The 27,923-nt window shown below is 42.0% G+C and overlaps 2 protein-coding genes and 1 long non-coding RNA gene across 4 annotated transcripts in view; 2 read left to right on the top strand and 1 right to left on the bottom strand.

Moving 5' to 3' along the window:
- The window catches only part of CRLF2 (cytokine receptor like factor 2), a 43,316-nt gene that overhangs the window by 13,031 nt on the left and 2,362 nt on the right, over nt 1-27,923 (bottom strand). The window contains exons 2-4 of one of the 2 annotated variants that reach the window (XM_083438050.1): nt 1,868-1,945; nt 857-904; nt 122-227 (exon numbers count right to left, since the gene is read on the bottom strand). In XM_083438050.1, coding sequence (XP_083294176.1) covers nt 122-227; nt 857-904; nt 1,868-1,943 — 230 coding nt within the window. In that variant the 5' untranslated portion in view covers nt 1,944-1,945. The remainder of the gene's footprint in view (nt 1-121; nt 228-856; nt 905-1,867; nt 1,946-27,923) is intronic. The other variant, XM_083438051.1, reaches the window with a different exon arrangement.
- Nucleotides 8,146-16,981, top strand: LOC310676308 (granulocyte-macrophage colony-stimulating factor receptor subunit alpha-like). Its single transcript, XM_083438130.1, has 8 exons — nt 8,146-8,177; nt 9,309-9,435; nt 11,139-11,271; nt 11,368-11,549; nt 12,039-12,166; nt 12,876-12,902; nt 15,148-15,274; nt 16,591-16,981. The coding sequence occupies exons 2-8, from the start codon at nt 9,348-9,350 to the stop codon at nt 16,659-16,661; spliced, it is 756 nt and encodes a 251-aa protein (XP_083294256.1). The 5' UTR covers nt 8,146-8,177; nt 9,309-9,347; the 3' UTR covers nt 16,662-16,981.
- Nucleotides 26,435-27,910, top strand: LOC310676349. Its single transcript, XR_014510478.1, has 2 exons — nt 26,435-27,301; nt 27,782-27,910. It is a non-coding gene; the product is annotated as an uncharacterized lncRNA (long non-coding RNA).

Raw genomic sequence — 27,923 nt, 5'->3', positions numbered from 1 at the left:
TTGGATTAAACAGAGTGAAAGGAAAGGGGAAAGGGGGGGGTGCATTTATAGACCAATTTGTTTGAAAATTCCCAGCATTCAAACCTAGAAATCCAAAGAAAGTCTGTTTGCCAGTACTTACTTATAAGACATCGTCATGTTCCTGCCTGGGAAATTTTTTTTTGCATGCCATGAAATCTCCATCCTCTTACCATTGACGTTCTGTATTTCATATTCTGGGCAACCATCTAGCAAAGATGAAGGGTTGTAATTGTTTAAAATAATCTGCAAAATAAACGGCTATCAGTCTCATCCAAGTTAGATCTACATGTTTCTGCTGCACCTCTCAGTACTAAAAAGGAGAAACTTTGGGCTTGGATTTATCGTATAAGGCTAGAAAATAACCAAGCAAGCTTAAGTGCATATACTGGACAACTTGCATACATTAGACCATCCAGAAAAGGGTCATGTACTTCACTAGGTATAGTAATTACCATTTGCCAAAAGCTCTTTGCTTTATTTCATTCCCACCACAGCAGAAAAGGTCTCCTTTTTTGGCACTGCACTTTCCATGCTCCTCTTTCTCTAGCCTTGAGGGACTTCCAAGGTATTTAGTGCCATTGATGTAACATTTTCACACAATATTATTTGACAGCTCAAGGTTGATATTGCTTAATACAATAAGAATGTCCAAGCATCTTCTGCTGAGAGATTATTCCTCCCTGCCCCTGCTAGAATGAATGCTCAGGTCCAAGTGCGAGTTGTCCTAAAATGGCAACACCAAAGAGAAGCCTATTCTGCTGAAGCATGGAGATTAAGAGGAGGGTTTCTAGGTTGTGTGTGAATATATTTGAGAGCTCTGTTTTTGTATCATTACCTGCTAAGACGTCTTCAGAACCATTAAATTGATTGATGGGGTATAGACCTTGAAAACAAAGCGAATAATAAGACTGAATGTGAAAGGAAGAATGGCAAAAAATCCCACACTGCAGATGAAAAGCATGGGGGGGGGAATCCATGTAATTTTGTACAGTTTTAACTAGCAGATCATTATTTCCCATCATAATCGTGATTTTTAAATGGTAGGTTGTTGTTTTTCTCTAGAATTCATTTAAAAGAAAAAAGAACAACCAGACCATGGATATAACATTAAATTACATTTATTGAACTACTTCCAGAAAACAAAAGACACAAATTCCTATGGCTTTTAGTTATAAGTAATGCTGCTTAGAATTTTTAATGCAAAAAATATATTAAAAAATCCCACCCCAAAACCAAGTACAGTGGTACCTCAGGTTACATACGCTTCAGGTTACATACGCTTCAGGTTACAGACTCTGCTAACCCAGAAATAGTGCTCCAGGTTAAGAGCTTTGCTTCAGTATGAGAACAGAAATCGTGCTCAGGCGGTGTGGCAGCAGCAGGAGACCCCATTAGCTAAAGTGGTGCTTCAGGTTAAGAACAGTTTCAGGTTAAGAACAGACCTCCAGAACGAATTAAGTACTTAACCCGAGGTACCACTGTAATAAGAAAACACTTAATTTATTTAACATTTTTTAAGAAAAATCTTTGTTGCATGTTACAGATCTCTGTAGTTGTAATGAGATCTTCACCTTATGTAACTATTGCATAACTATTGTGTTCTGTCCTGAAAGTTGCAACATATACTATACTGTTTGAGCTTACTTTATACCGAACATTATGAATTTTGCCTCTGACATTTAGTGGTACAAAGACTTGGTTCAAATAAACCTTTACAATTGATTTAGCTCTAAATTTCATTCAAGTCTTTGTAATTTTTGTACATTACAAAGTGAATGGTTGCTAATACTGAGTTGTTAATACTGGTATTTGTGCTAAAATTTCATTTTGTCAGATTTTAACTTACATGGTGCCCATGACTGAGAAACCCGCAGGAGGATGCAGAGCAGAACAGCAGCAGAGGACTTAACGCTCAACCCCATACCTGGAAATATAGTGTATGATCAAATTATTACCAATATAAACCACAGCAGTACTTTTCTAGGACTGATCTTTACTACTGAATAGCTTTGTATCAAAAATGAAAATCTAGAGGAAATGACTATAGGAAATATTTGCAAATAGTGAGATAATTATAATCTGTTCTCACAGATCTTAAAAGTTGCATAGAAGGCTTCTTTTTTTACTAAGTGACTATGGGTGTCAAATATAAGTCCTCTGAAGAACCTGAACTGGAAATATATCTTGAACAACTCAGCTATGGAGTTTCTTAGGTATCCCAGTGCCCCTGTCACAGCTTAGTAGGGGAAGGCATTTGGTAGGATCCATAACTTAAGAGGGATTCTCAGAAGGGATATTAGCTGTGCCATAGCAAGTCCCTAGCTCCAGTCAGGGGAACAGCGACTGGATTCCACACATCCAAGTTGCTGTGGGACCCACCAGATCAGTCTGTGTTGCGGAGGGAACCTCCTGTTGGCAATTCCTATGGGTTACCCAGCAGGCAAGCTGGGAAGGAGATTAGGCCAGCAGTCAGGCTGCCCAGGCATAGAGGAGACAGATCCTTATGTCACGCCATGCCCCAATGTTCCCGTTACCAATAAAGTTGTGGCCTTGTTATACCCTACATTAACGCTGCCTGTCATTACTCCCCACTGTGGCATTTGCCCTCCTAGGTGTGTGACATGATACTGGGTTCATCTTTTTATGGACTCCCATCAGCACCTCTGATGATCCCCCGTTTTGACCACTTCTTATGCATTTCTTAAATTCATATTGCCTTTAATTATCTTAACTAATCATCCTCCCCTTTATCTACTTTTGCAATAATTCCAACAATTCACCTCATGAAACTTCTTGCAAACCTACAAACATAGTTTGATCATCACTATTACTTTTCAAATAGTCTGTAAATGTACACCAGTCTTCTGTGAATTTCTGGTCCCACAGATTTCGAATCCTTCCTGTTAGTTTGTCTAATTCTGCATAGACCATTAATTTCATCCTCCATTCTTCTTTCGTCGGTAATTCTTCTTGCTTCCATTTTTGTGCTAATAATATTCTTGCTGCCGTCGTTGCACATAAAAACAGCTTACATTCTTTTCTATTTATATCACTTCCTACCATGCCCAGTAAAAATGCTTCTGGTTTCTTTATGAATGTATATTTCAACATTTTTTTTCATCTCATTATATATCATTTCCCAGAAGCTTTTCACTTTTTTACATTCCCACCACATGTGATAAAATGTTCCTTCTTTTTCTTTACATTTCCAACATTTGTTGCTAACTTTATACATTTTAGCTAATTTAACAGGTGTAATATACCATCTATACATCATTTTCATCACATTTTCTTTTAAGGCATTGCATGCAGTGAACTTTAAACCTTCTTTCCATCGTTTTCCCCAATCATTCAGCTGTATATTATACCCAAAATCTTTAGCCCAATGAATCATAACTGACTTTACCTCTTAAGGAAAGGGTTAACTAATTGTAAAATGACTAAGCAATGGGAACCCAAGGGGCAGAGTTAACTGTGTATAAGGTTTTAGCACAGAGGTTTTTTTGGAGTGAGAGAGTTAGAGTTAGGGTGGTTGAGAAGACAGTCTGGAGTTACAAGAGACAGAGAAGATAAGTCTGTGGGCTGGGCTAGTCTGGTGTGAGAGAATGAGAAAATTTGTTAAGAGGAGTCAGTCAAACAGTTGAGATAATCAGTCAGAAGGTATTAGGAAGGTATAGGCTGATAAAGAAACTAAAGTTAAGATACTGACAGGAATATTATCTAACAAACCATAAACTTGTAAAATAAATTTGGTTTTTTGGTTCACTTTTAACAACTGTCTGGACTCAGTGTTTTACCAGAGAGTAACAGGTTGGTGGCAGCGGAGAAGCGAGCACAGTTGTGGCACAGGGATCAATAGACTGTTAAATGTCCGGGGACCCTGTGTGATCTCCACACCCACCCACATGCCTCCCTGTGCCTTGTGGTCAACTGCAAGCATGGTTTGCTGTACACACAGACGAACAAACTCAACAACATAAGTGAATGCTGTTTTAATAGAATGTATAGGATGAAAACCTCATTGATTAGCCTAAGAAAGCAGAAACGGGGTGGAAGAAATTCTAAAGTATGGTTACCAGATGTCCCCATTTCCTGGGGACAGTCCCCGGATTTACAAATCTATCCCCAGACAAAATCCATCCCTGGAATGTCCCCGGATTTCATTTAATGTCCCCGGATTTATATTCTAAGTGTTGTAGATTTATTGGCAGGGAATGAATGTTGTGTGATTGGTTCAACGGCACAAGGCACATCATATGGGGACTTCTGGTGAGGCAAAATGGCGGGTGCCATGGCAGAGAGCAGCTCCTGAAGCCAGCCAGAGCCAACTGTGCTATCTGACTGGCTCCGAGCTGCTGAGACTGCTGCTGCCACTGCCACTGCCAAGGGGAACCAGGGACGCCCAGCGCATCAACTGAGGGAATCGCTGACACACACACCCGTGATCCAAATCGAGCTGGGAACAAGAGCACCCAGTCAGATTGCCCAGTGGCACTCCGGGGCCAGGAAAACTCTGGAGCCGAAGCAGGGATAAGGGGGAGAGTAGAAGGAGCCCTGACCTTGCCGCACCACTGCCACCGCCCCCAATGAGGAGGAGAGGTAGGAGAGCACCGGGAGGGCAAGGACACGTGGCTGAGCCCAGGCCTGACCCGAGCCTACTCCATGGCAACTAGCGCTCCAAGAGAGCAGGCCAGGGCCCAGAGGAAGGCCGGGTGACAGACGAGACCACAGAAGAGAAGATATTACTTCTTCATTATTATTATTTTAAATAGCTTTTTTAAAATAACCTTTTTTTCTCTTTTCAAAAAAAAAAAAAAAAGTGTCCCCAGAATCTTTGAAAAAAATCTGGTAGCCTCATTCTAAAGACTATACAGATGCAACTTGCTCCAAGCAGCTAAGGACAAGAGGCAGCAGGGTGGCTCATTCTAGATGGTTCTATACGAAGTAAGAAATTCGAGAAGACAAAGGAAACATCAGTGATCTCCGATAAGTTCACATGCGTACAGTAATCAGACAGAAAATCTCCAAAGGACCAAAATTGTGCTTAGTAGTAAGTTTGAAAGCTTAAACAGCAGACAGGCTGTTTTATCAACGGGGGCGGGGAGCGGGGAGCCTTTTCAACTAAAAAGCACATTTCTGATATCTGAGAAAAACCACACCAGCTATTATTTATTTATTTGTGTGTGTGTGTGTTTGAAAGGTATATACAGTGGTACCTCGGGTTACATACGCCTCAGGTTACAGACTCCACTAAACCAGAAATAGTGCTTCAGGTTAAGAACTTTGCTTCAGGATAAGAACAGAAATCGGGCTCTAGCAGCATGGCGGCAGCAGGAGTCCCCACTAACTAAAGTGGTGCTTCAGGTTAAGAACAGTTTCAGGTTAAGTATGGACCTCCGGAATAAATTAAGTACTTAACTCGAGGTACCACTGTACTGTACCTTCACCTAAAAATTGGTTTCAGGGCAGAATGCATAGGAAATAAAATGTAAAACATAACCAACAGCAATGCAACAAAACTAAGAGGAATAAAACTATTCAACCAGCTTAAATACACCACAATTCTCAATGTCTGGGTAAATAAAAAGGTTTTAACCCAGCAGTGGGAAGAATACAGTGCCAGCACTAGGCATACCACTCTTGGAGAGCATTCCACAATTGGGGCACCAATGCAGAGAATATTGTCTCCTTTGTATATGTGTGCTTTCCCTAATGATGGGACATGGGGAAGGACCTCCTGCGACTCTCTCAAAGCATAGGCAAGTTGATAAGGGAAGAGGAACATCTTTAAATATTTGTGTTCAAAGCCATTTATGTATCTATTGCAACATACATTTTCCTAGGAACCACCCCACTAAACACAGTATGCTTTACTTCCTAAAATACACCAAAAGTTCATTTTTTAAAAAATGTTCCAATTCAAGTTCACTCACTCCAAAAAGGAATTAGTTCAAGTTGAAGTTCACCCCCTGCAGAAGGGAAGCAGTTCTGCTCCTGTTCAATTGACAGCTCGATCCTTAATTCATCCCTGCCATCCTTGGCATTTTTATTTCAGGCCTTCCTAATTTTATAAGCTTCTCTGATAAAGTGTAAAATATACTTGAAAAGACCAATTAAGAAAACATCAAAGCACACACAGTGTACTGTGAACAGCAAAGATGCACTACAAAATGAACTTCATTCTCATTCAGTTCTCATGGAAACTTCAGAAACTGCATCAAGTGGTGTCAGGGAACTGCCATCAGTGCCGGAGGGAGAGAGCAAAATCCAGAGGGATTCCAGAGAGCGTCCCGGGATTGGGAGAGGCAGCCCATCTTCTGGGGAAGAGAATCAGCGTAGCACCAGTGGAGAAGGGGGGCAGATGGGGGAAGCGGCGAGGAGGTCCCATGACTCTTTGCCGGGGACCAGCGGGGGGAGTAGAGGTCCTCCGCTGCCTACGCCCTCCTTGCGCAGAAGGCTTTCGCACAGAGAGAGTAGGAGAAGACTAGGCGTCAAAGAGCTTCTTTGCTGGAAGAAGTTTAAGAAACGCCCACTGACGGATTCTGCCAGCGATTGAGACAGCCACGGGTGAGTGGCTGTCCGGACAGAAAAGGTTCACTCAGGCAACCCAGCCAGGTGTGTGCACCGGCTTACGCACGAGCAACCCCTAGAACCACTACAAGTGGCTTAAGAAAATCATAGAATCCCAACTACCAGCCCTTTAGCTTTGCTTTTGCCTTTTCAAATTATATCTATATATCTATCTATCCACACACACACACACACACACACACACACACACACAAACACCTCTCACATTATTTTCTTGGAGGAAAGAATCCTCAAATTTGGGTATCCTTTTAAGAAAGAATAGAATCATAGAACAAGCCAGTTCAAATGATACAAAGATCTATCAGACCCAAAGTCATTTAAGATCAATCCAAACATTGAAAGTGTTTTAATAGAGCGTTCCATATTTACTGAAGTATTGATGCAGTTTTACTTAGAAATGAAAGAAGGAAGTAGTAAAATACCACAAGAAGGCGTTTGGTTTTCAAACATTTGTGCTTTCTCTCTCTCTCTCTCTCTCTCTCTCTCTCTCACACACACACACACACACATTTTAAAAACAGATTTGTGTAAGAGCAGCTTTCCAGATACAGTACTGTCTGTTCTTATTTTATCAGTTAATGATGCCCCTCACCACAGAAAAAAGTACACACACAAAGGAAAATACCACAATTATTTAGCTAAAACAAGTTGTGCTGTTTCTGGTGTGTTTCCATGAACTTTAACTTTTAGCAAGAAATTTCTCTTTCATAGTCCCACTCAAACTCTGTGAAACGTTTCCGCACCCAAGTGCTAACAATAGTTCAGTCACCAACCTCTTTTGAGCCAGTGGGCACAGTTAAAATTTTGAGAAAGTGCTGTGGGCATCAGTAATAAAATGAATGCAACTGAGAAAGTAGAAAAAAGACAAGGGACCACAAAATAGTGCAGACATGTTGCCACCTCATCTTCAGGTCCCAACCATGTGGAAAAGGTACCTCCAACAACCACCACTGTGCTCAGTCATATGAAAGTCTTTGCACCTCACCTTTGTTCAGACTGAGCCCTAGGTGTTCAATCACTTCATCAGAAAAATGTAGGCATGTTTAAGGTGGCCAGTTCAATGGAGAGGAGGTTGGAGGTTCTTAAGCAGAGGTTGGATAGCTGTCTTGTAGGGTTTAGTTGAGATTCTTGCATTGCAGGGGGGTGGACTAGATGCACCTACCAACTTTATGGTTCTATGATTCTATTATAAGGAAAGCATTAGGTGAAGTATTAACTCAGTTGGGTTATTTATTGTGCGTGTTATTCTTCATGAACCTTAAAATCACCATCAGCAAAACATTTGGGCAAGGACCTCTCTAGGGTTCAGTGGGCCCGTTTAGGGTGAATTATTCTTCATGCACCATCAAAAACATAAGGAAGTCACCGGAAGCAAAAGAAAGTGCTCCATTATACTACCTTGTTCAATGAATTGGAAGGGAAAAAGGAAATTTATGAGAGACTGATGCAACACTCCTCATGAGAACAATATATATACCCTCGCTTTCTCAGTAAAGCACACTTTGCAAGTGCACTACTAAAGCTTCTCTCAACTACACATCTCTCTGAAACCATATGAGGAGGAGGTAAGAATAACATCCCACTCAGCAGAAAAGGGGCTACATTCACAACCTTCATGACAAGCTTGATGGAGAAGGGGTGGGCAGCAGCAACAGTAGTTCCAGTAACCCCACCCCCCCAATCCCTATCTGCTAACCTTCCATATGCTAAGTGCCCAATCCTTTATTTTTTTTTCTACTTTCAGCATGGCAGCAGTCACCAGTCCTGTCCCACCCCAGGTCTTTGCCACTCTCAATTCCTCATCATCAAAGTTCAAACCCCCCTTCAAACTTCCATTGTTTTGGCCCTCCAGAATATTCACACAGACCCAAACAGATGCTTCAATCTGTTCTGCCAGTCTCAATATCCCTGCCATCTTTCTGGCCTCATACACCCACCCACCCACTAATCCCCTAAGCTGCCAAAATTGTTCAGTTGCAAGTTCTACACGCTCTGTACCTTTAGATTGCAACAGTTTCTTGTTGGGGAAATGGTTTCAGGTTCGTTTGGTCCTTGCTTGTGGGGGAAAAGGTTACTGCCATGTTCTATGAGTATTTCTTTCCAAAGCTTCATTGCTCACATGAGCAGTCCCCATCAATGTATTTATTTATATTCAAATATTTATAAATGACATTTTCATATAAAATATAGCAAGCACAGCAGAATACTGGGGGGGGGGGGACACATGATAAGAAAACTGCCTGGTAAATAATCTATCATCTGTCTATCTGTCTGTCTATCTACCTATCTTATTAGCCAGCTCTAACAAGAAAGAACATTTTAAAAAAAGCTGAACTTCAGTATTGCATGTCCCATTGAGGGAACATTGTAGAACATTAAAAAGAAACCCTCTTTATAAAAGCTACTGAACACAAAACACAGTAGCCATCAGAGTTGTTTTGTCCACAGAAAGTCTACACAAAGTCTTTCATTTATACAACAGAACTTGTCCCCTTCAATCCTTCCTAACACACCCCACAAATCTGTTCTGGAGGCTTTGCTAACCCTCCAACCCAGATTTGGGGAGGGCACAGGAAAAGGGGGGGCAGTTGTGTTACAAAAATGAAAGTCCTTGCGGCATGATAACAGAAAGGCTTTGCAGAAGGAAAAATGTACCAAAACAATGAAATAAAAGAATTCCCCCTCTTTCACTTTAGGACTCATTCCTCTCCACTTATAAAGGAAAGAAAAATAGCATGGTAGCCACTCTAGGATTTGCTGACACAGTTCGGCTCATTGTTCTGTTGTACTCTATTTTCTACAGAACTTTTGCACAGGATGAGGGTAAGTATATATTTTCAAGTTGATTAGCAGGTTATATTGCAGACATTAATATTGCAGAGATCGAAGTGGCTGGGTGCATAAGAACTAACTACTTTTGGAAATAAACATTGTCCAATCCCGTAAAAATATTATTCAAAGCTTACTTGCAGAAATTTTTCGAAAACAGAACAAAATACATCAAATGATGCATCCAAAACATTTGTGCAATGTCTTGTGCAGTCCAGCACAGGCTCAGCAACTTAGAAATGAAAGATAGTTCCAAAAATCCAAACTGGGTCTCTGTTCCACATTCCAGCCCCCAGTGACCTTAGCCTATGGATGTACTGGTGAGCCATCTACATCATTTTGTTCTTTGTGGCATTCAGAGAAAGGCTAAACGCCACCATTCTTTCAAGATGGCGAATTTGCAACACAGTAACTTCATCACATGCTCAAAGGTTACATTCAGAGTAACAGGATACATTAGAGAAACAGAAAACACTCCATGGGTAATCATTGACCCATTTAGGAGCTTAGAGTACCTTAGAAAACTGTGGGGGAAATCCATATTAGAGATACACATTTATCCATTCTCCATGTTAAACTATCATTAATACACAGGCATTTGCTCATTTCTGTGTAAATAAAGCCAATTACTGTATACTTAACAGATGATACCGGTATACAGGTATATGAGTCATTCACTCCTATACCAGCATGTTTGAGTACAGAACTGCTGCCAGGGTATGCATAACTCTGGTGACAAGGGGTGTGATATGGGGTTAAGACTGTGACCTCATATTGATTGAATTTAGAACACCCTAGGGTGGACATTGGCAATGGAACTTGTACAGAAACACCACTTGACCTTAAAAAGGAGACACTGTCATAGAATCATAGAAATGTAGAGTTGGAAGGGACACTGAGGGTCGTCTAGTACAGCCCCCTGCAATGCAGGAATAAGAGCTAAAGAATCCCTGACAGATGGTCATTCCATCTCTGGTTAAAAGTCTCCAGTGAAAAAGAGTCTACCACCTTCCAAGGTAGTCCATTCTATGGTCCAACAGCTCTTGCCATCAGAAAGTTCTTCTTCATGTTTAGTCTAACCTCATTCAAACTTATAGGATGAGCACATTAACTTAATCCATTCTACTTCAATGGATTTTGTATGGGGACTGATTTGTAAATCCGAGGACTGTCCTCAGGAAACAGGGATGTCTGGTAACCTTACATTAACTCTTCTAAGAAGAACCCATGCAGGCAGTGGCGGACAAGCCAATTGGGTACCTGGGGCGGTGTGCGTTCCCTGTGCCCAGGGGCGGGGCCAGCCAGGGCAGGACACTCCGCAGGGCCTCCAAGGAGTCTGCCTGCCTCCTCCCACTCAGCTGCCCTACGGTTGAGGGGGAGGCGGTGGCCAGCCATTTGGGGCAGAGCGGAGCCTGCGGGTGCCAAAGCCACCGTGTCACTCCCAGGAGAGACGCATGGTTTGGGCATGCTGCAGGCCCCGTGGTGAATGCCGCCCAGCATTTTGTCACCCCCCTCAGTGTGACACCTGGGCGGACAGCACCTACCACCACCCCCTTCCTTCACCCCTGCATGCAGCTACTCAGACTCAGAACCAAACTCATATATATATATGACACATGTATGAGATGATGATAAAAGTACTCTGATCACTTCGATTCATGTTACTAAACATGATCTTTCCTAATTTTTCTCCCCAGGACCGGAAGGGACATCAGCTGAAAATTTATCCTGTGTCATTTACACAGTTCATGTCACCTCAATGGATTGCACTTGGGAAGCTGGCAGGAATGCTCCTAATGATGTCCAGTATTTTCTAAACTTGATATATTTGTAATTCATTTTCATTTGTTAAATGGGGGTGGGGAAGGGAATGGTTAGAGTATGCTACTCCTGGTTGGGTTCTTAACAAAATATTTTGGCATGCAGCGACAACGATGGAGAAAGCATTGAATGTCCCCAATACAAAAAGAATGACCTTGGAAGACATGTTGGGTGCCATTTTCCTAATATGAAAGTTCCTGAGAATCATATTACCCTCCAGGTGACTGGGTCAAGCAAAGAATCGCCAATTCAGACTTTGGATCACCAAGCCTGGCCTTTCGATTATGGTGAGAGAGGGTGGAGTATATTGGTTTACTTTTTCCTGCCAGCAGTACTAGAAATCTTGATATAGCTATAAATCTGGGATGGGAACATGTGGCCTCAATATTAGATTCTGACTCCCATCGCCACTGATCACAGGTTAGGTTGGCTGGGGCTGCTGGGAGTCCAGCCACATCTGGATAGTCGGATGTCGTGCAACCCTGCAATAGGCCTTTAATTTAAAATGCTTGTAAAATTATCATTAAACAACCTCAAAAACATAATCTGACTGCTTCTACATCACAGCTTTTCAGTGGCAGATACACCCACCCACACCCTGTACCCTTGCATGACCTCACACCATAACATTCCTGGCTATAAACCTGGCCACACTCACCCATAGCATACATGAATATGAAATATTTAAGAAAGGGATGAAAGACTCACCACTCTCATGCCCTTGTAATCTCAAACCTCTCCTACTGTCAAGTAAAAGATGGGTTATTTCATTCCAGAAAAACTTGCCCCACCGCAATGTATCACTGTGAATTGTCGTGAACTGCCGTTGTATTGTAAAGTAGAATGGAAACGCCCTCCAACTGCTACTACAAATGCAGATTACTGTTTTAAGTACCAGATAAAGGTAAGAGGCCATTGTGGTTCTCTTTGTTGAATTGTTTTTGGTCGTTTTTGCTTGTCTCATGTGCATATCTCGTGTAGAAACCCAAAGGGGGGGGGGGAGGACCATTTCACATTTTGAAATATGTCCAGCTTTCAAATGTATATAGAATTCAGTTTTAGAACCATCCATATCTGCTGGAATCAATGACAATTCTGGAAATAAACAGAATGAGATTCAGATTTGTTCAACTTCCATGTTAGAAAGGCTATGACAAAATGTGGGTGGATAGAAGCAACTTGCAATGATTCACAGGATGAGGAAAGTTCTATAGAGAGCCGAAGAGGGGAAAGATGTTGCAGAGGACCCAGTACTGCTACTCTGGGATTGGTGAGGCACATGAGGAATCAACAAGATTCAACAAGATGGATGGGCTGAGAAAAGGGTCTATCTGGCCCAGGACCTGCAGTGTAGAATTACCATCAGCAAAATGCCCCAAGCCAATCCTGTTTGTCATGTCAAACAGTGGAGCAAAGAAAAAATTGGGAGGAAAGTTAAACCATCTACCAACATGTAAGTCACAGACACATGTAATCAATTGCTGTTGACAACTTTTGCCTTCCTTGCTGATTAAAGTACCCAGCTGAATTTGTGAAATCAAGCATAATTTGAAAATAGCACAAAGAAAATTTGACACCAGTACCAACTAAAAATGTTACCTTTTTCCCTTAAGGATGAACTGAGAAATGGAATTATAACAGTAAGTATTGTTATTTTATATAAACACTTACACATGGGGGAATGAATGTGTAGGCTGCCAAGGGTTACATATTGGAAGAAAAATGGGGTATAAATGGGCGGTATAGTAAAATTTGATCACAACATTCTGAAATAGGGCCAGTCTAGAAGTTCTATCTAGGTGTCTCCCTGTTTGTTTTGTCTTGTTTAATTTACTTTGCTTTTTGATGTCTTCTAATCTGGGTTAAAGTGACACGGGTGGCGCTGTGGGTTAAACCACAGAGCCTAGGACTTGCCAATCAGAAGGTCGGCAGTTCAAATCCCCATGACAGGGTGAGCTCCCGTTGCTCAGTCCCTGCTCCTGCCAACTTAGCAGCTCAAAAGCACGTCAAAGTGCAAGTAGATAAATAGGTACCACTCCGGTGGGAAGGTAAACGGCATTTCCATGTGCTGCTCTGGTTCGCCAGAAGCGGCTTAGTCATGCTGGCCACATGACCCGGAAGCTGTACGCCGGCTCCCTCGGCCAATAATCGAGATGAGCACCGCAACCCCAGAGTCGGTCAGGACTGGACCTAATGGTCAGGGGTCCCTTTACTTTTACCTAATCTGGGTTAATGATAGATGGCTGGTGAAAGAGGCAGAGAAGGGAAAATCTTCCAGGGTGGGAGACTGGGAACATATAGAGGGAATCTCCCAGGTTAGAGCTGGGAGGGTCCACCCCCTTCTGTGTGAGACAAAGGTTAAGATATGCTTTTGAGAGAGGCCTTTGTATCCTCCACCCATTTCTATTTCTATTATTTCTATTTCTATTTCTTTTTCTATTTCTATTACAGTGGTGCCTTGCAAGACGAAATTAATTCGTTCTGCGAGTTTTTTCGTTCTACGAGTTTTTTCGTCTTGCGAAGCACCACTGTGTATTGACGGTTTCCCGTAGGAAAGCCGTAGACAGGCTGGCAGGAGAACAGACAGGAGGGGGAGGAGATTCAGGACTATTTGAAAGAGAAAGAAGGTTGGAATGCAAGTTTGACCTGACAGAGCCCCTGATATGTCTGATTTATTGGGCTAGCCTGAGGAAAAATAATGGACCGACCGAAGATTAACAGAGGTCGTTCCTGAATAATATGAGCTTGGAAGAGCACAAAACCCACACAGAGACGCCAAATCTTCAATCTGTTTGTGAAAATCATCAGAGATCGCAAAGAAAGGAATAAATGATAACAACAAGAAGAGAAAGAAAGTAATAAAGATCTATCCGAATCGAACTGGATGGAACTGTTTAATAAAAGCAGCAAATAAGTGATGTCTGGAGTCATCTGGAATTTTGGACTCGTGCGGAGCTTGATGTATGGGTACCCCCCAAAATTTTAAAATTTGGCTGTATAATTTGGAATTAATGTGATTTGAACAATGTGATGTGATTGGCCTGTTAATAAAAATTATTTCAAAAAAAAAAAAAAAAAGGAATGCATTGGCGGTTTTAAAAAAAAGGCGCAAGACGTTTCGTCTTGCGAAGCAAGCCCATAGGGAAATCCGTATTGCGAAGCAACTCAGAAAACGAAAAACTCTTTCGTCTTGCGAGTTTTTCGTCTTCCGAGGCATTCGTCTTGCGGGGCACCACTGTATTACTATTTCTTTTTCTATTTCTATTATTTCTGTTTCTATTTCTATTATTTCTGTTTCTATTTCTATTATTTCTATTTCTATTTCTATTATTTCTATTTTTATTTCATTTCCTTTTTTTCTTTTTATTCAGATTAGTTTGCTTTTTAATGTATGGTATAATGAAACATTTCAATAAAAATTTCATGGCAAACCCCCTCTCTGCAAGAAGGCTTTGAAGAATCACAGAAGTAAGGCTGTGGACCATAGTTTGAATTGGCTATGCATACTCAAGTAAATCTAGGAAGGGCCACAGTTCTCCTCTCCCTTGCCCCTAAGGCAAACATATTGTGACTTTTCTTGAGTTTCGACTTCTAATCTCTTAATAGTAGTTGTAAAACTGAAGAATTATTAATATCCTGCTACTGAGCCTATTTACTTAAAAGGCAGCTATAGTGATTTTCCAAGGGTAAAGTATTTTCCTAGTGAGTGAATTAAGGCAGAAGCTTGTTGAATGCTTTTGCACAAGAGAAATAGCTGTCTTTACATTACACAGTGGAATTGGGTGGGCACCACTAATGCTATTTAAAAAATCAAATTGTTGAATGCAAATTGGCATGTAACTTCACCTACAAAGGAATAAATCAGATCAATATCTTCTTTTTAAGAAAAAAACTGGGAAAACCTACCACTTGTTTCCGAAGGATAAAGAATACATCTTGAAGCTTCGTGCAGCTGGACAGTATTGCACTGTTGGAGAAGAATGGAGTGACTGGAGTGAACTAATTAAATTTGGTAAGGTTACAGATTTTTTCTCTCCAAATACTTCTTCCTTTGGCCTGATCTCTATCATTCTGCCTAAGTGGCTAACTCAGGTTTGAGAAGTGCCTCTATCAGTTTGGGAAACAAGGCAATCGAAAATGGTTTTTTGCACATTAAACAACATCCTTGGTATTCAGAAATATATACGGTTTGTGTGTGTGTGTGTTTTTTAAAAAGAATCATTGTTTAATAAACAAAAACAGCTTATTCTTCCAGTTTCCAAGACTTATGGAAACCTGTGTCAGGCATCAGGGAATCCGATACCCCCATGGTAGGCTGCCAGGAATAGATAGACAAGGAAAGTTCTTACCAATGTCTTTTATTCAATATTCACAGAGAGAGGCTTAGAAATGCAACCTATTGGAGTAATGGCATTGCTCCGAGTAATCTCCACCCCCCCCTCCTCAGTCATCAGCAGCAGCACCCACCCTATGGTGGCTGCTTAGGGCCATTTGCCTCCAAGCCCTTTGCTCTCCTACTTTCAATGTTCACCAGGTTCTGGGAGAAGGAGTGTCTGGAATGCTTTCTAGTAATAATGTGTCAGCCAGCTGTTCTGGCTCTGCCTCCTCCTCCTCCTCTTCCTCTTCCATTATTTCCCAACTTTGCCCCTCATCTGCTTCTGAGCCGTTAACTTCCACAAACCACTGCTGTAAATCTATACTGTCTTCCTCTTATCTGGAAGGTTCAGGAGGAGGGAGAGGAGGTCTCCACCATTCCTCATCTGTCCAGTCCTTGACAACTTGATGCCAGTTGAGTCTACTTACTTATTATTTATTTATTTCATGGAAAATGTACACTGCTTGCTTGTAAATAAAACCTCAAAGCAGTTCACACACACACAAAAAAATATTCATTAAATTTTAATACCACCCTTCAGTCAAGGGTCACGGGGTGCTATAAAAATATAAAATATAAAATATATAAACATAAAAATATGTAACATAGTAACAAAGACAGTTTAAAAGGCCATAGATTGTTTAATTAGCCACAGGAATTTAGTTTGGTCACACAAAATCTGCTCCCAGTTAGTCAAAGCTTTCTTTATCTAAGCAGTGTAATTTTGAACCAGAGGGTGAGTCATTTTGTTGATCCTACTGTTTGGAGTCAGAAAATTTCAAATGGACAGTCCCCTTTAACTCCAATGGGATTATTCTAGGGTACAAAGTTTAGAGCTTTCACTTTCCAATACGTGAAGGCTGCAACCCTTACTTTACTTATATGAGAGCATTCCCCCTTGCTATTTTGTAACAGAACTTGATGTTTTGTAACAATGGTCATTGGATTTTCAGGATGCAGAAAGAAACCAGGAAAGAATACATACACCTGTGAAGAAGGTTTAAAAACTCAAAAACAATGCTAAAAGATGGATCACGTCAACAAAATATTTACCATAGTCATTCAAAGTCAAGAGTTTAAAACTTCTATGGAAACCTGAGACCTGAAGATATAGGGTGGCACACAAATTTATTAATAAAAAATCACTGAGATTTCTTGCTGCAAGTGGTGTTCATTAACTTATGTCAGAGTTCCATCGTGAAATGTATCAGTTTTAACAGTATGCCATAGAGTTCGCAAGTAAATTTGTGATTCTTTCAGAAATATATTTCATATATTTTTGTACCATAGTGGAAGATCTGTATCTTATAAAGTTTTCCATTTCTGTACAATGGATGACCAAGCAGCTACCAATAAAGAGATCAAGATTATGTAAACAAAATGTACCTGATGTTTCCCTCAATGATTTGGAAAAGGGACAGGTTGAACTATTTCTTATATGATACTCACTATTTTCCTTTAACCCAGTCGACCCAAATCAAATAGTTGGTGTGGCTGTGGCTGTCCATAGTACCTATCAGGGGGCATATTTGACATAATACAAGTTAATTCAACCAGGGTGTAACAGGCATATTATTTATTTGGAAAATTGCATACCTTAAAATATCCTTTAGCTATCCTTTGCCAGAACTTTCCTCAAAGTGGGCTCAAAGAGAGCAGGGTGACAATGTAACCGTGTTAGAGGTGAACAGACTGGCAAAATGCAAGACTATCATTTTTCCATTTCAAGAAAGTGCACAAAGTAAATGAGTTATGCCTTTTCGAAAGGCAGGGCCAGCCCATCCGTGAGCCAAGGTGAGGTGACCTGCCTCAGGCAGCAGGATCCACAGGAAGCCTTTCCTTTCAAAATTGTTTTTGCGAGTCTTTGTGCTGTCATAAAGAATGTGTGTTCACTTCCTCTTTCCTGTAGGGGAGGGACACCAATTTGTTGTTTGCCTCAGGTGTCAAAATGTCTTGGGCCAGCCCTGTTGAAAGGCAGTGTCCACAAATGGCCCTGGCCTAACATTTTCTCCTCCGAGGCTACCCAGTGTTTTCATACCTTCATCAACATAAGAGAGGTTTAATGAAAAAGCTTCATAATATAGCATTTTGTTTAGGAGTACCCCATCTCCTTCCATTGCATTTTTTGTACAGAATTTTCCATGCCATGTGTGGATCAAGCATTGTAGACCAAGCACTGGATTCCCCTGCTTGTTTCAAGCCCATTTGAATCAAATGAAGTTGATTAGCTTCCGCACACCTACAAATTATCTAAGCTTTCGAAACAGGTATTTTCAAAGGAAATTCACTTCAGTTGCCAGACTCAGCTTTGTAACAGTCAGCTGTCATCTGCAGATATTTTCATCCATAAAACCACACCGCCAGAGCCAGCGAAATTATGCAACAGTGACTTGTTAAGAGGCTTTCCTCATCAGATAATGATAATCATGCTTGCAGAGAGATCTACAGTATTCTTTAGACTGCGGTGCAGTATAAATATTTTAATCACTTGGGAGTGATCTCTGAGCGTTGCGAGCTTCCAGGGATTCCAGGCACTTACCCAGGGTTCATGTTTCTCTTTTTTTATATATAATTTTATTTATATAATTAATTTTACAACATACAAAAATTCAAGAAAAGAAAAACTTAAAAATCAAACAATGTATCATATACTGTATATATATGACTTCCCTCCTCCTCTTTCTGTAGTTCCTTTTTTATCATATTTTACTGCATTTCCAAATTAAACCAATTTAATTTTTATCCTCTATGTTCCATATACATTTTATTCTACTACTGCACGTTTTTATATTAAGCCTGCTAAACTTTTAATGTGTTTACAATAATTCTGAATATACTCTAGAAATGATTTCCATTCTTAAAAAACTTGATCATTTTGATTTCTTATTCTTCCAACGAAAACCAGCAGTGCAGTGAAAGGGAAGCGCTGCAGCGGCTGCATTTGACCCTGCCCCCGAGCCCCCGCCTGATTGGCTGGCTGCCAGGGGGTGTGGCGCAGCAGCCCCGGGCAGCTGAGCAGGGACCGGAACCCCCCCTGCCAAGCACAAAATGACTCCCGCTCACAACTCCTCCCCTCTGGAAGGAGGAGAGACTTTGCCTTTATATCTAACGAATAACAAGGCACAGGTTTTGAAAAGGGCACAATGGAAGCTGTGCTGCTCTGATGATCGGCTTCTGTGGCTCTCTGGCCTTTTCGATCACCCACACTTTCTCAACTACACAGGTCAAGATGCTGTTCCATCTCTCTACTTTTTTCTTTTAGAATGGCCATTGTAAATAGTCATCATGATACTGTCTGTACTTTTCTCACCTTCATGCATCCGAAGACATGGACTTTTGTATGCCATCTTCCCCATTATAAATGGCCCAGGATCTGCTGGTTTCTGTGTGTTGCCACTGTGCAGTGCTCTTCGAGTCACAAGACTCTGTTTTGCATTCCAGAGCTTCCAGGCTGTTGGAAGTCTCACAGAAGACACGGAGACACAGAGACGGATGTGATGTTACTGGTTTCTTGTTCCTTTGTTGCTCAGTTGCTCTTTGTCTTTCACAGAGAGAGGATAATTTATTTTCTGTCTGCATAGTTAGAAATAAAATGCTCTTTGCAATGTAGCTCATAAATCTCATCACTTCTACTGCTTTGATACTCTGCGTAATGGGAATGTGCTTGGAGCCTCATCAAAGGCTCAGGTAGTTAATTATCATCGGAGGGCGATTCCGGAAGAGTTGCTCGTTCGAACGCAACTCCGACAGGATCCCCCCCCCCTTTACTTTCTCCATCTTCATACTGTCTCAGACACGTACATTTTCTTTCTCTTCCTGCCTTGGCCTGTCTAGACATAAGGTGGTCAGGGTTTTCTTTTCCCGAACCAGAGAAGCCAGACCCACAGGCACAAGTGATCCAGAAAGCTTTACCTTCCTCTTCCCCTCCCACACCAGCAAAATAATGTTTTTGTGGTAGTTTGGCACCACTCCTCTCCTTAAATAAGCAATTCATAATACTCCAGCTTAATGACGCCTATCTGGAAATGTGGGGGTGGGGGTAGAGGGAGTGGTTCACATTAGCATCAGCCTGGCCAAATATATCCTTCTCAGTAAGCAAGCACAAAAGATTGTTGATAAGTAAAAAATAAGTTTTGGCTGTCTACACCAATGAAATTTATCTGATGGCAATGGTCAAGTGATTCCACAAGGCAAAAATCTGTATCTGTTACTCCTTTAAGAGAAATTGCAGCAGTGCATTTGAATGTCCTGCAGATGTAAAATAAATGCCCCCCATGTCTCTATTTTCTTTCTTTTTCCAATGGCATTCAGTTCAGCTTTTTCCTTTTTCCAGATATGAATCATTAAGATTTCAGGAGGCTTTGGCCGAAATGGAGGCGGTACAGATTACCTCCCCTCACACACAACTGCAACTTTTTAACTATATGGCACAGATGACCATCACAAAATAATTAGATTTGTTTCATGAACAATCCTGCCAGTGTCTCTCTCTTTGTGTGCATATCTATCTATCTAATCACTCTGGGACTTTTGCCACCCTGAATACTGCACATCTGAAAGTACTTTGGCTCATGAAATGTCTTCCAAACTTGGTAAGGAGATGTTCCATTTAAACATTCTCAGAACCCAGTGTTAAAGCAGCGACCAGTGTATGCTGCTATTCCCAAACAGAACCAGCAACAGCACTTTGGACAGGAGCCAGGGTCCCAGTGCTGTAGCAGGGCACACTCCAGGGCCCTCTTATTGCGTTTTCTGACCAGGAACTCCTGGGAGATGGATGCAGCTGCACTTTTAATTTCCTACCATGGCCCCAGGTCTAAGAGCACTAAGGCATTATGTATGTTTCTGAGCACAATTCAAAGTGTTTGTGCTGACCTTTAAAGCTCTAAACAGCCCTGGCAGTATATATCTGAAGGAGCATCTCCACCTACACCGTTCAGCCCAGAGGTCCCCCTTGAGGGCCTTCTAGCGGTTTCCTCACTGTGAGATATGAAGTTACAGGGAACCAGGCAGAGGGCCTTCTCCGCAGTGGCGCCCACCCTGTGGAATGCCCTCCCTTCAGATGTCAAGGAGATAAAGAACTACACAACTTTTACAAGACATCTGAAGGCGGCCCTGTATTTGGAAGTTTGATGTTATGCTTTTATTTGTGTTGGAAGCTGCCCAGAGTAGCTTGGGCAACACAACCAGATGGGTGGGGTATAAATAAAATGATGCTAGACTCAAAGAATTGATAGGCACAGTGCCTGAGCAATGCCACTGCAGCTAAATATGCCAAGGCCACCTGAGGCAGGTGATACCAGAAGACATTTTGACCAGCCCTTCCCCTCAAACCTGGAGACAGCCCTGTTCTCAAGTGAAGCTCAGCTGGGTGACGGTTATGGAGGAAAGTCAGTGCACACACCACCTGACTTCCACAGCATTGCCATACAAACTGGGCTGCCAGCATCTGCCTCTCTGGCTCCCAACATGTGATGATGCTGATTGGGGTGTCATTAATGTCATTACATAGTTTATTCACTAGATGGCACAGGCCTTAGTTGTTTCCTGAGTTTGTTCTATTTCTCTCCTGGATATAATACAGTAATTATTTTCTTCTTCTTCTTTGGTGATCACTTGTAGCCGAGTCTTCCATGAAAAAGGTTTTAACAGTGAATCCATAAGTGACTGTGGAGGCCAGTTCTGGATCCACACATCCTTCCACAGTGGGGACATAGGTTTCTGGGCAGGAGTTGATCACGGTGAGGGTTTGCCAAGCACGCCTTCCTCTTAGCACATTTCTCCCTTTGTCATGGGCGTTTTCAAAGCCTATGACACCTTTGGTAAAGGCTGTTCTCCAATTGGAGCACTCGCAGGCCAGCATTCCCCAGTTGTTAGTGTTTAAACTACTTTTATTTTTAAATTTGCCTTGAGAGAGTTTTAAACCTCTTTTGTTGACCACCAGCATTACGCTTTCCATTTTTAAATTCGGAATAGAGTAGTTGCTTTGGAAGATGCTAATCAGGCATCTGCACAACATGACCAGTCCAACAAAGTTGATGTTGAAGTCAATCAAGTTGATGTTGAGTTATTGTCCTGCCTTAATCACTGGAATTCCCTCTGAGCCTTCCATCAATAATGGTTTTGTTGTCACTGCTCCAAGTTGCAGAAGGATGAAAAAAGTGAAGGGGGGTTAGGTAGATTCCCTTCTTCACAGTTCCCAAACCACTCCCCAAATTATAGGAAAGTTCAAATTTTCAGCCCACCTTTAGTTTATATACCCAGGGATTTGCCTAAGGCTAACTTCTAGGAATGTAGTTTTGCAGCAAGAATGTGCTTTGAAGAGATTTTGAGATTATAACTCCTGCACTACATTTACTCACTCATCCATGTATATATTTTATTATTATTAGCAAGTAATTTCCATACTGAGAATTGAGTTGATTGGTGTCAGTAAGAAATGTAATTTGTTGCAATGGGGTTATTGTAGTGAAATTTAAAATGCCATGTTTCTAGGAGGGGGCAGCAGTGGGAGAGAAAAAATAAGCTGCAAACTAGTTAAGTGTTTTTATAGGTCTTTATTTATTAACAATGGGGGTGTGTATTTATTTATTGTTTTAGTTTTGTTTAGTTGGGTTTTAAAAAGTGGGGAGTTGCATTCTCATATTCTGGTACTTGCATGGCACTTGGGCATGAAAACCTATCGGAGAGAACAGCTGCACCATCTTGTGGTGAATATTGAAAGTCTCACCAGTTAATACGAAACTATTGGAGCTTCATAGATACATGGCTGTTTAAGCATTATCAAACTCCTGGAACTGCTTTTAGCAGAACACACAACATGAAGGGTTTTTTTTTTGGTAATACTTTGTGGAGGTTTGGTAATACATTGTGGAGGTTAGTAAGAGGAGTTTAATAAGGGGTTGGGTTAATAAGCCTCTTAAGGCACACAGAAAAGAGCCCGAAACAACTGGAAAGACGAGAAGTGATAAAATTGCACATCCATAACTATATCAGCACCTATTGCATTCATTCTGAATTAATGTACTAATAATGAAGTGGGCACGTGTATATGAATAGCTCCAAAGAATAATGTTTTATCAGTTTGGGGCCACATTTACCTTCTGTTCTACTGCTAATTTGCTTTCTGTGTACAAGGCGAGAATATTGAGATTAAGCCAAGTAGAAAGCAGATTAACAGCTGGATGGAAATACAGCAAAGCTATAGATACAAATTACATGGAAATTCAGCTTCTTAGAAAGATGAAAACAGGAAATCAAACAGTGGCCATTCAATTAGTTTTGCACTCAGAACTAGGTTTTCTGTAATTAGACCAGGATATGAAGAAAGACACTGTTCTGTGAAAGGAGGAAAGAAGCCTCTTTCTCATGACGAGTTCCTCTCAGAACAAAAATGAAGCAAGCTTCCATGCAAGGTTACACCCTCCTCTTCCTTTGCATGCAAATTCATCTTCTCTCTTGTTTCATTGCCCCACTTTTTCATTCTTGTTGGATGTCTCATTCCCTATGTCCACAGCCTGTGCAGTGGTTTATTTTAGATTCAATTCTCGACCCTAGCAAAGATTCAAGAACAGTTGGACTGTAGGACAGTCCATGATTGGAGAAGAAGGACTCTCTGTCTGAAGGACTCTCAAATGGCCTCTATTTGGAAGAGCCCTCTTTTTGAAGCACTGTCTGGTTCAAGTCCAGTTTAAAGACCAGTAGGGAAAGCAGGCATGCAGGCCACCTGGCTATCCGCACCCAAAGGTGAGTTGTGTTGTTTGGATAATAGTAAAAGTAAAGGGACCCCTGACCATTAGGTCCAGTCATGACCGACTCTGGGGTTGCGCGCTCATCTCGCTCTATAGGCTGAGGGAGCCGGCGTTTGTCCGCAGACAGCTTCCGGGTCATGTGGCCAGCATGACTAAGCCGCTTCTGGCGAACCAGAGCAGTGCACAGAAACGCCGTTTACCTTCCCGCCGGCGTGGTACCTATTTATCTACTTGCACTTTGACGTGCTTCGAACTGCTAGGTTGGCAGGAGCAGGGACCGAGCAACGGGAGCTCACCCCGTCACAGGGATTTGAACTGCCAACCTTCTGATCGGTAAGTCCTAGGCTCTGTGGTTTAACCCACAGCGCCACCCGTGTCCCATCATTTGGATAAAAGTACTAGCTAAATTTGCACCTGTACATATAAATTAGCAAAAGTAAATCTGATGGCAATGCATAAGTGCAAGGGGCAGCCCATCCCATTTCGCCGCCTGAGGCAAAACAGGAAGGTGTCCCTAGCCGAAGCCTTGCTTACCCTGCTTGCACAGCAGTGGCTTCCAGGGAGATCTCTCCTACTGCTCTGCATTCCCCAGTGGTGGTAGGGGCAGGTGGGGTCCCTGTGTGGGCACTGCCCCATGGGATTCCACTGTCCAAGATGGCTGCTTCAGCCTTCCTCATGGGCAGGGCAGCCCTGCATAAGTGGCGACCCTTTCCCATTCCTAGTCTTCTGCTGGACCAATGGGCCAGGAACACTCTGGAAAGAATGGCTTCTGTGGTTTGCTTGTATAAAACTGGAAACAATAAAACTATCCAGCATCTTTTTTTAAAAAAAAAACATACCAGGCCTTTATTGTTTCTGAGGCTCCTTGTGTCTGGCAGCACTCCATTGCCCACCCAGTGTCCCATCACTACCCTTAAAAAATTCTGACTGCATTAGCAAAACCTCCCCTCCACTATCATATCCTCATGCCACACCTACTGCTAACAGGGGCAGGCACTTATCCTATCTGGAAGTAGGTCCCCTGGCTACAGCAAGGGCTGTAACCTTAATGGCAGAGCATCTGTTCCGTATGCAAAACATCTGGGCTGAGGTGGGAGAGAAACTTGCCTTCAGCCCCAGAATGCCATGTCAGTCAGTGTAGATAATTCTGATGTAAATGAATCAATGGTCTGACTCAGTAGAAGGCAGCTTTCTGAGCTCCTATGCTTCTTCCTAACAATGGTTATAATCTAAGCTCCCTCGCATAGAAATACGGTAAGTATTTTCCACTTAACATGCTCCAAATTAGGTTATTGTTCTGTCTTTGACAGAATGAATCACTGAACTCCAAGTCAGGGCTCTCAAAATGGCTGTGTCACATTAGAGCTTTTCTATGTTTCCATCAGACCAGAGGAGCTTTGCTCATAACCCAGCCAACCACTTCTCACCAGTTCCTTTTCTCTTCTCAGTAAGAAAGCTCCGCCTTCGCCCTGCTGCCTTCCACGACTCTGGCTGAGGCTTATAAATAAGCCTTTAGGACAGGCATAGGCAAACTCGGCCCTCCAGATGTTTTGGGACTACAACTCCCATCGTCCCTAGCTAACAGGACCAGTGGTCAGGGATGGTGGCGGGTGGCAGTGGTGGGACCAGCGGTGAGAAAGGGCTCCTTTCGGGCCACTTGTCCCTCTGCTGCCGCCTCTGCCACTTGCAAGAGCAGACATAGGAGCCACAGTTGGGAGAGGTGCAGCGCAGCACAGCCTTGCAAGAGGCGGGAGGAAGCAGTGGGATCAGCAGCAATAAAGGGCTCATTTCGGGCCGCTTGTCCCTCCGCCGCCACCTGCCTCACTCAAGTATAAGCTAGGGGGGGCTTTTTCAGCATTAAAAATGTGCTGAAAAAGTCGGCTTATACCTGGTCATACCTCGGGTTGATGTAGCTTCGGGATGAATATTTTTGGATTGCGCTCCGCAAGTAATTGGATTGCGCTCCGCAAGTACTTTTGGGTTTCCCCGCTCGCACATGCGCAGATGCTCAAAATGACGTCACATGCATGTGCAGAAGCAGCGAAATGCGACCCACGCACATGCAGTCGCACAGTCACATGTTACGTTTACTTCAGGATGCGAACGGGGCTCTGGAACAGATCCCGTTCGTATCCAGAGGTACCACTGTATATACGGTAGACAGAAATATTCTTCAGCTCTAGCCACATGAGTCACAACTGATTCCTATAATTTCTGCTGCTTCCCACAAAGAGGAAGAGGTCAGTTGGGGTCTATCCATCAATTGTGTAACTGTGTGGTACCACACCACCTGATGTTACATTAATTTGGGCATGGGTTTTATCCAAATAAGTCATATTTAGAGTAGACACAGTGAAATCCATGGATTCGTTAGTTAATGAATCTACTCTTAAATATGATTTAATTAGATCCAACCCTATAGTTATGGGAACAGTTTATTATGAAAATCACTGAATATTTTGTTAAAACAGCTCAGTCTTGTTGTACCTTATAAAACTTAGGACCAAAGTAGACACGAAGCAGGAGATCCTTATCTTCCCATGGGGTTTTTTGTGGGGTGTTAATAACAGCTGTGGAAGATGGAGCTTATTCAGATTGGGATAATGACACTTCCAATTAAAATCATCCCTTTCCCATCGCCACCCAGCTTTTATGCGCCACTCAGAACAAAACTTGCAGGTTCTCTACAGGTTGGCAATTTTATTGTGCCAAAGTAAACCTCTCTGTGTCTTAAGGGCAGCTTCAGAGGTCTTGCTAGTAGTCCAATTGGTAAGATCAGTTAGATCGATGAGCATGAGAGAAAGGAGCTTTTCGGTGGTGTCCCCACAGTTATGAAACACCCTTCAAAGTGGTATGTGTACAGCTCCACCAGGCATTTTAACCAGGCATTGGAAACCCATTGAGTACAGATGCCTGTTTGGATGAGTTGGGGGTTCTATCTTATTATGTCCTCCCCCCTATTTTTGGAGTTCTGCAAAATCTTAGAATTCTTCCAAGCTTGCTGATACCTCTCTCTTGTGCATCAGCTACATAAGCAAAGGCTGAATATCGGAAATAAAGGGAATGGTGACTAGATATGATACACGTCATTTCTATTGGTTAGAATATTATTTTCCTGAGGATAACAGTGGAAATATCCTGGGTTGAGTTCCTAGTGGATATCCCTTGCAGCCTCAGGAGCAAAACTGAAGCTCTCCCTCATGAAGTATACTATATTGACAGAAATTTGCTTGCACCTTCAGAACACCATGGTGACAACTGTCATTCAACAAAAGAACACTCTGCAGCCCACAAGCTATTGTCTTTCCTGGGCTAAGAAGATGTGAAAATAGAAACTCCCCAAAAAGGAAACTTTTGGCTGACATTAAAGACAGGAAGTGGTTGTTCTTAGTGAGGCAACTGTGACAACTGAGATGGCCTGTGATGAGAATTTCCTGAATTTCCCCATGTCTGTTACTTTAATTAGAAAACTGTGGGTTTGACACGGCTTCAGACACTTTTCTCCAGGTCCCAAGGATCCTTAGAACACCAGGAGGTTTCTTATGCCCAGAAACCCTTGGTGAACCCCACCCATACACTGAGTTTGGAATTTTTAATCATCATATCATTTATGAACAAAAGCTTTTGACAATGATCTCTCTAGGAGATATATTTGTTCAGTGGGCCTGTACATGGTGAATTCTTCTTCAGGCAGTATCAAGAATATAAGGAAGACACCAGAAAGGCCTTCAAGAGTAAGAGAAAGCATCCCACTACTTTCTTCTTTCTTATTCGCTTACTGTAAATTGGAAGTGAAAGAAGGAAGTTCATGATGCAACGCTCCTTATGAAAGCAACATATATATCCTTGCTTTCCCTCTGCTCTGCCACAACTTCTCTTCACTACAATCTTATTGAGCCTCTAAGAAGAGACGGTAAGAACAACTCCCCACCCAGCAGACAACAAGGGGCCACATTCATAACCTTTCACAAATACATCACCCATTTTTCATTGGTGGGGTTGGGGGGAGACACAGCGGGAATAATGGAATATATCTACTATCCCAATCCTTTCAACATTGTGACAGTCATCACCAGTCCAACCCCTCTAGGTCTTGAGAAACCCTTTGCTATTCTCAAAAAACTGGAAAGAGGGTGGTTTGGGTATCCAAGACAGAAGAATGCTACCAAGAAGCAGGAATCTTATTATGACTTAGAAAGGTTTGTGGGTTAAGAAAGAAAATCAGTAATTTAGACCAACGGAAGGATTCTTAGTGAAAACGAGCATGTCTGTGATTGATGTTTAAAAGAACTAGACAATAAATATTATTGTGTGCAAACTGTATTAAAAAACAACTGCTTAACAGATTGGGCATTCTTTTTTTTACTCCCAAAAACATTACCCATTGTTCCAGTACTTGATGATGAAAGATCAACAGATGGACAAGTAGGGAACTTTCATACCTGGAAGGAAAAGGGACTGGTTTGCTATCAAGATTAGAGAAAGAAAAGAACTGACAAACAAAAAGCTGGAAAAATACAGGTAACCAACCTATA

Source organism: Podarcis tiliguerta, assembly GCF_965153285.1.
Source record: "Podarcis tiliguerta genome assembly, chromosome: 4".
Classification (NCBI taxonomy): Eukaryota; Metazoa; Chordata; class Lepidosauria; order Squamata; family Lacertidae; genus Podarcis; species Podarcis tiliguerta.
Note: the sequence above shows the minus strand (reverse complement) of the source record. Positions and strands in the feature narration are given on the sequence as shown.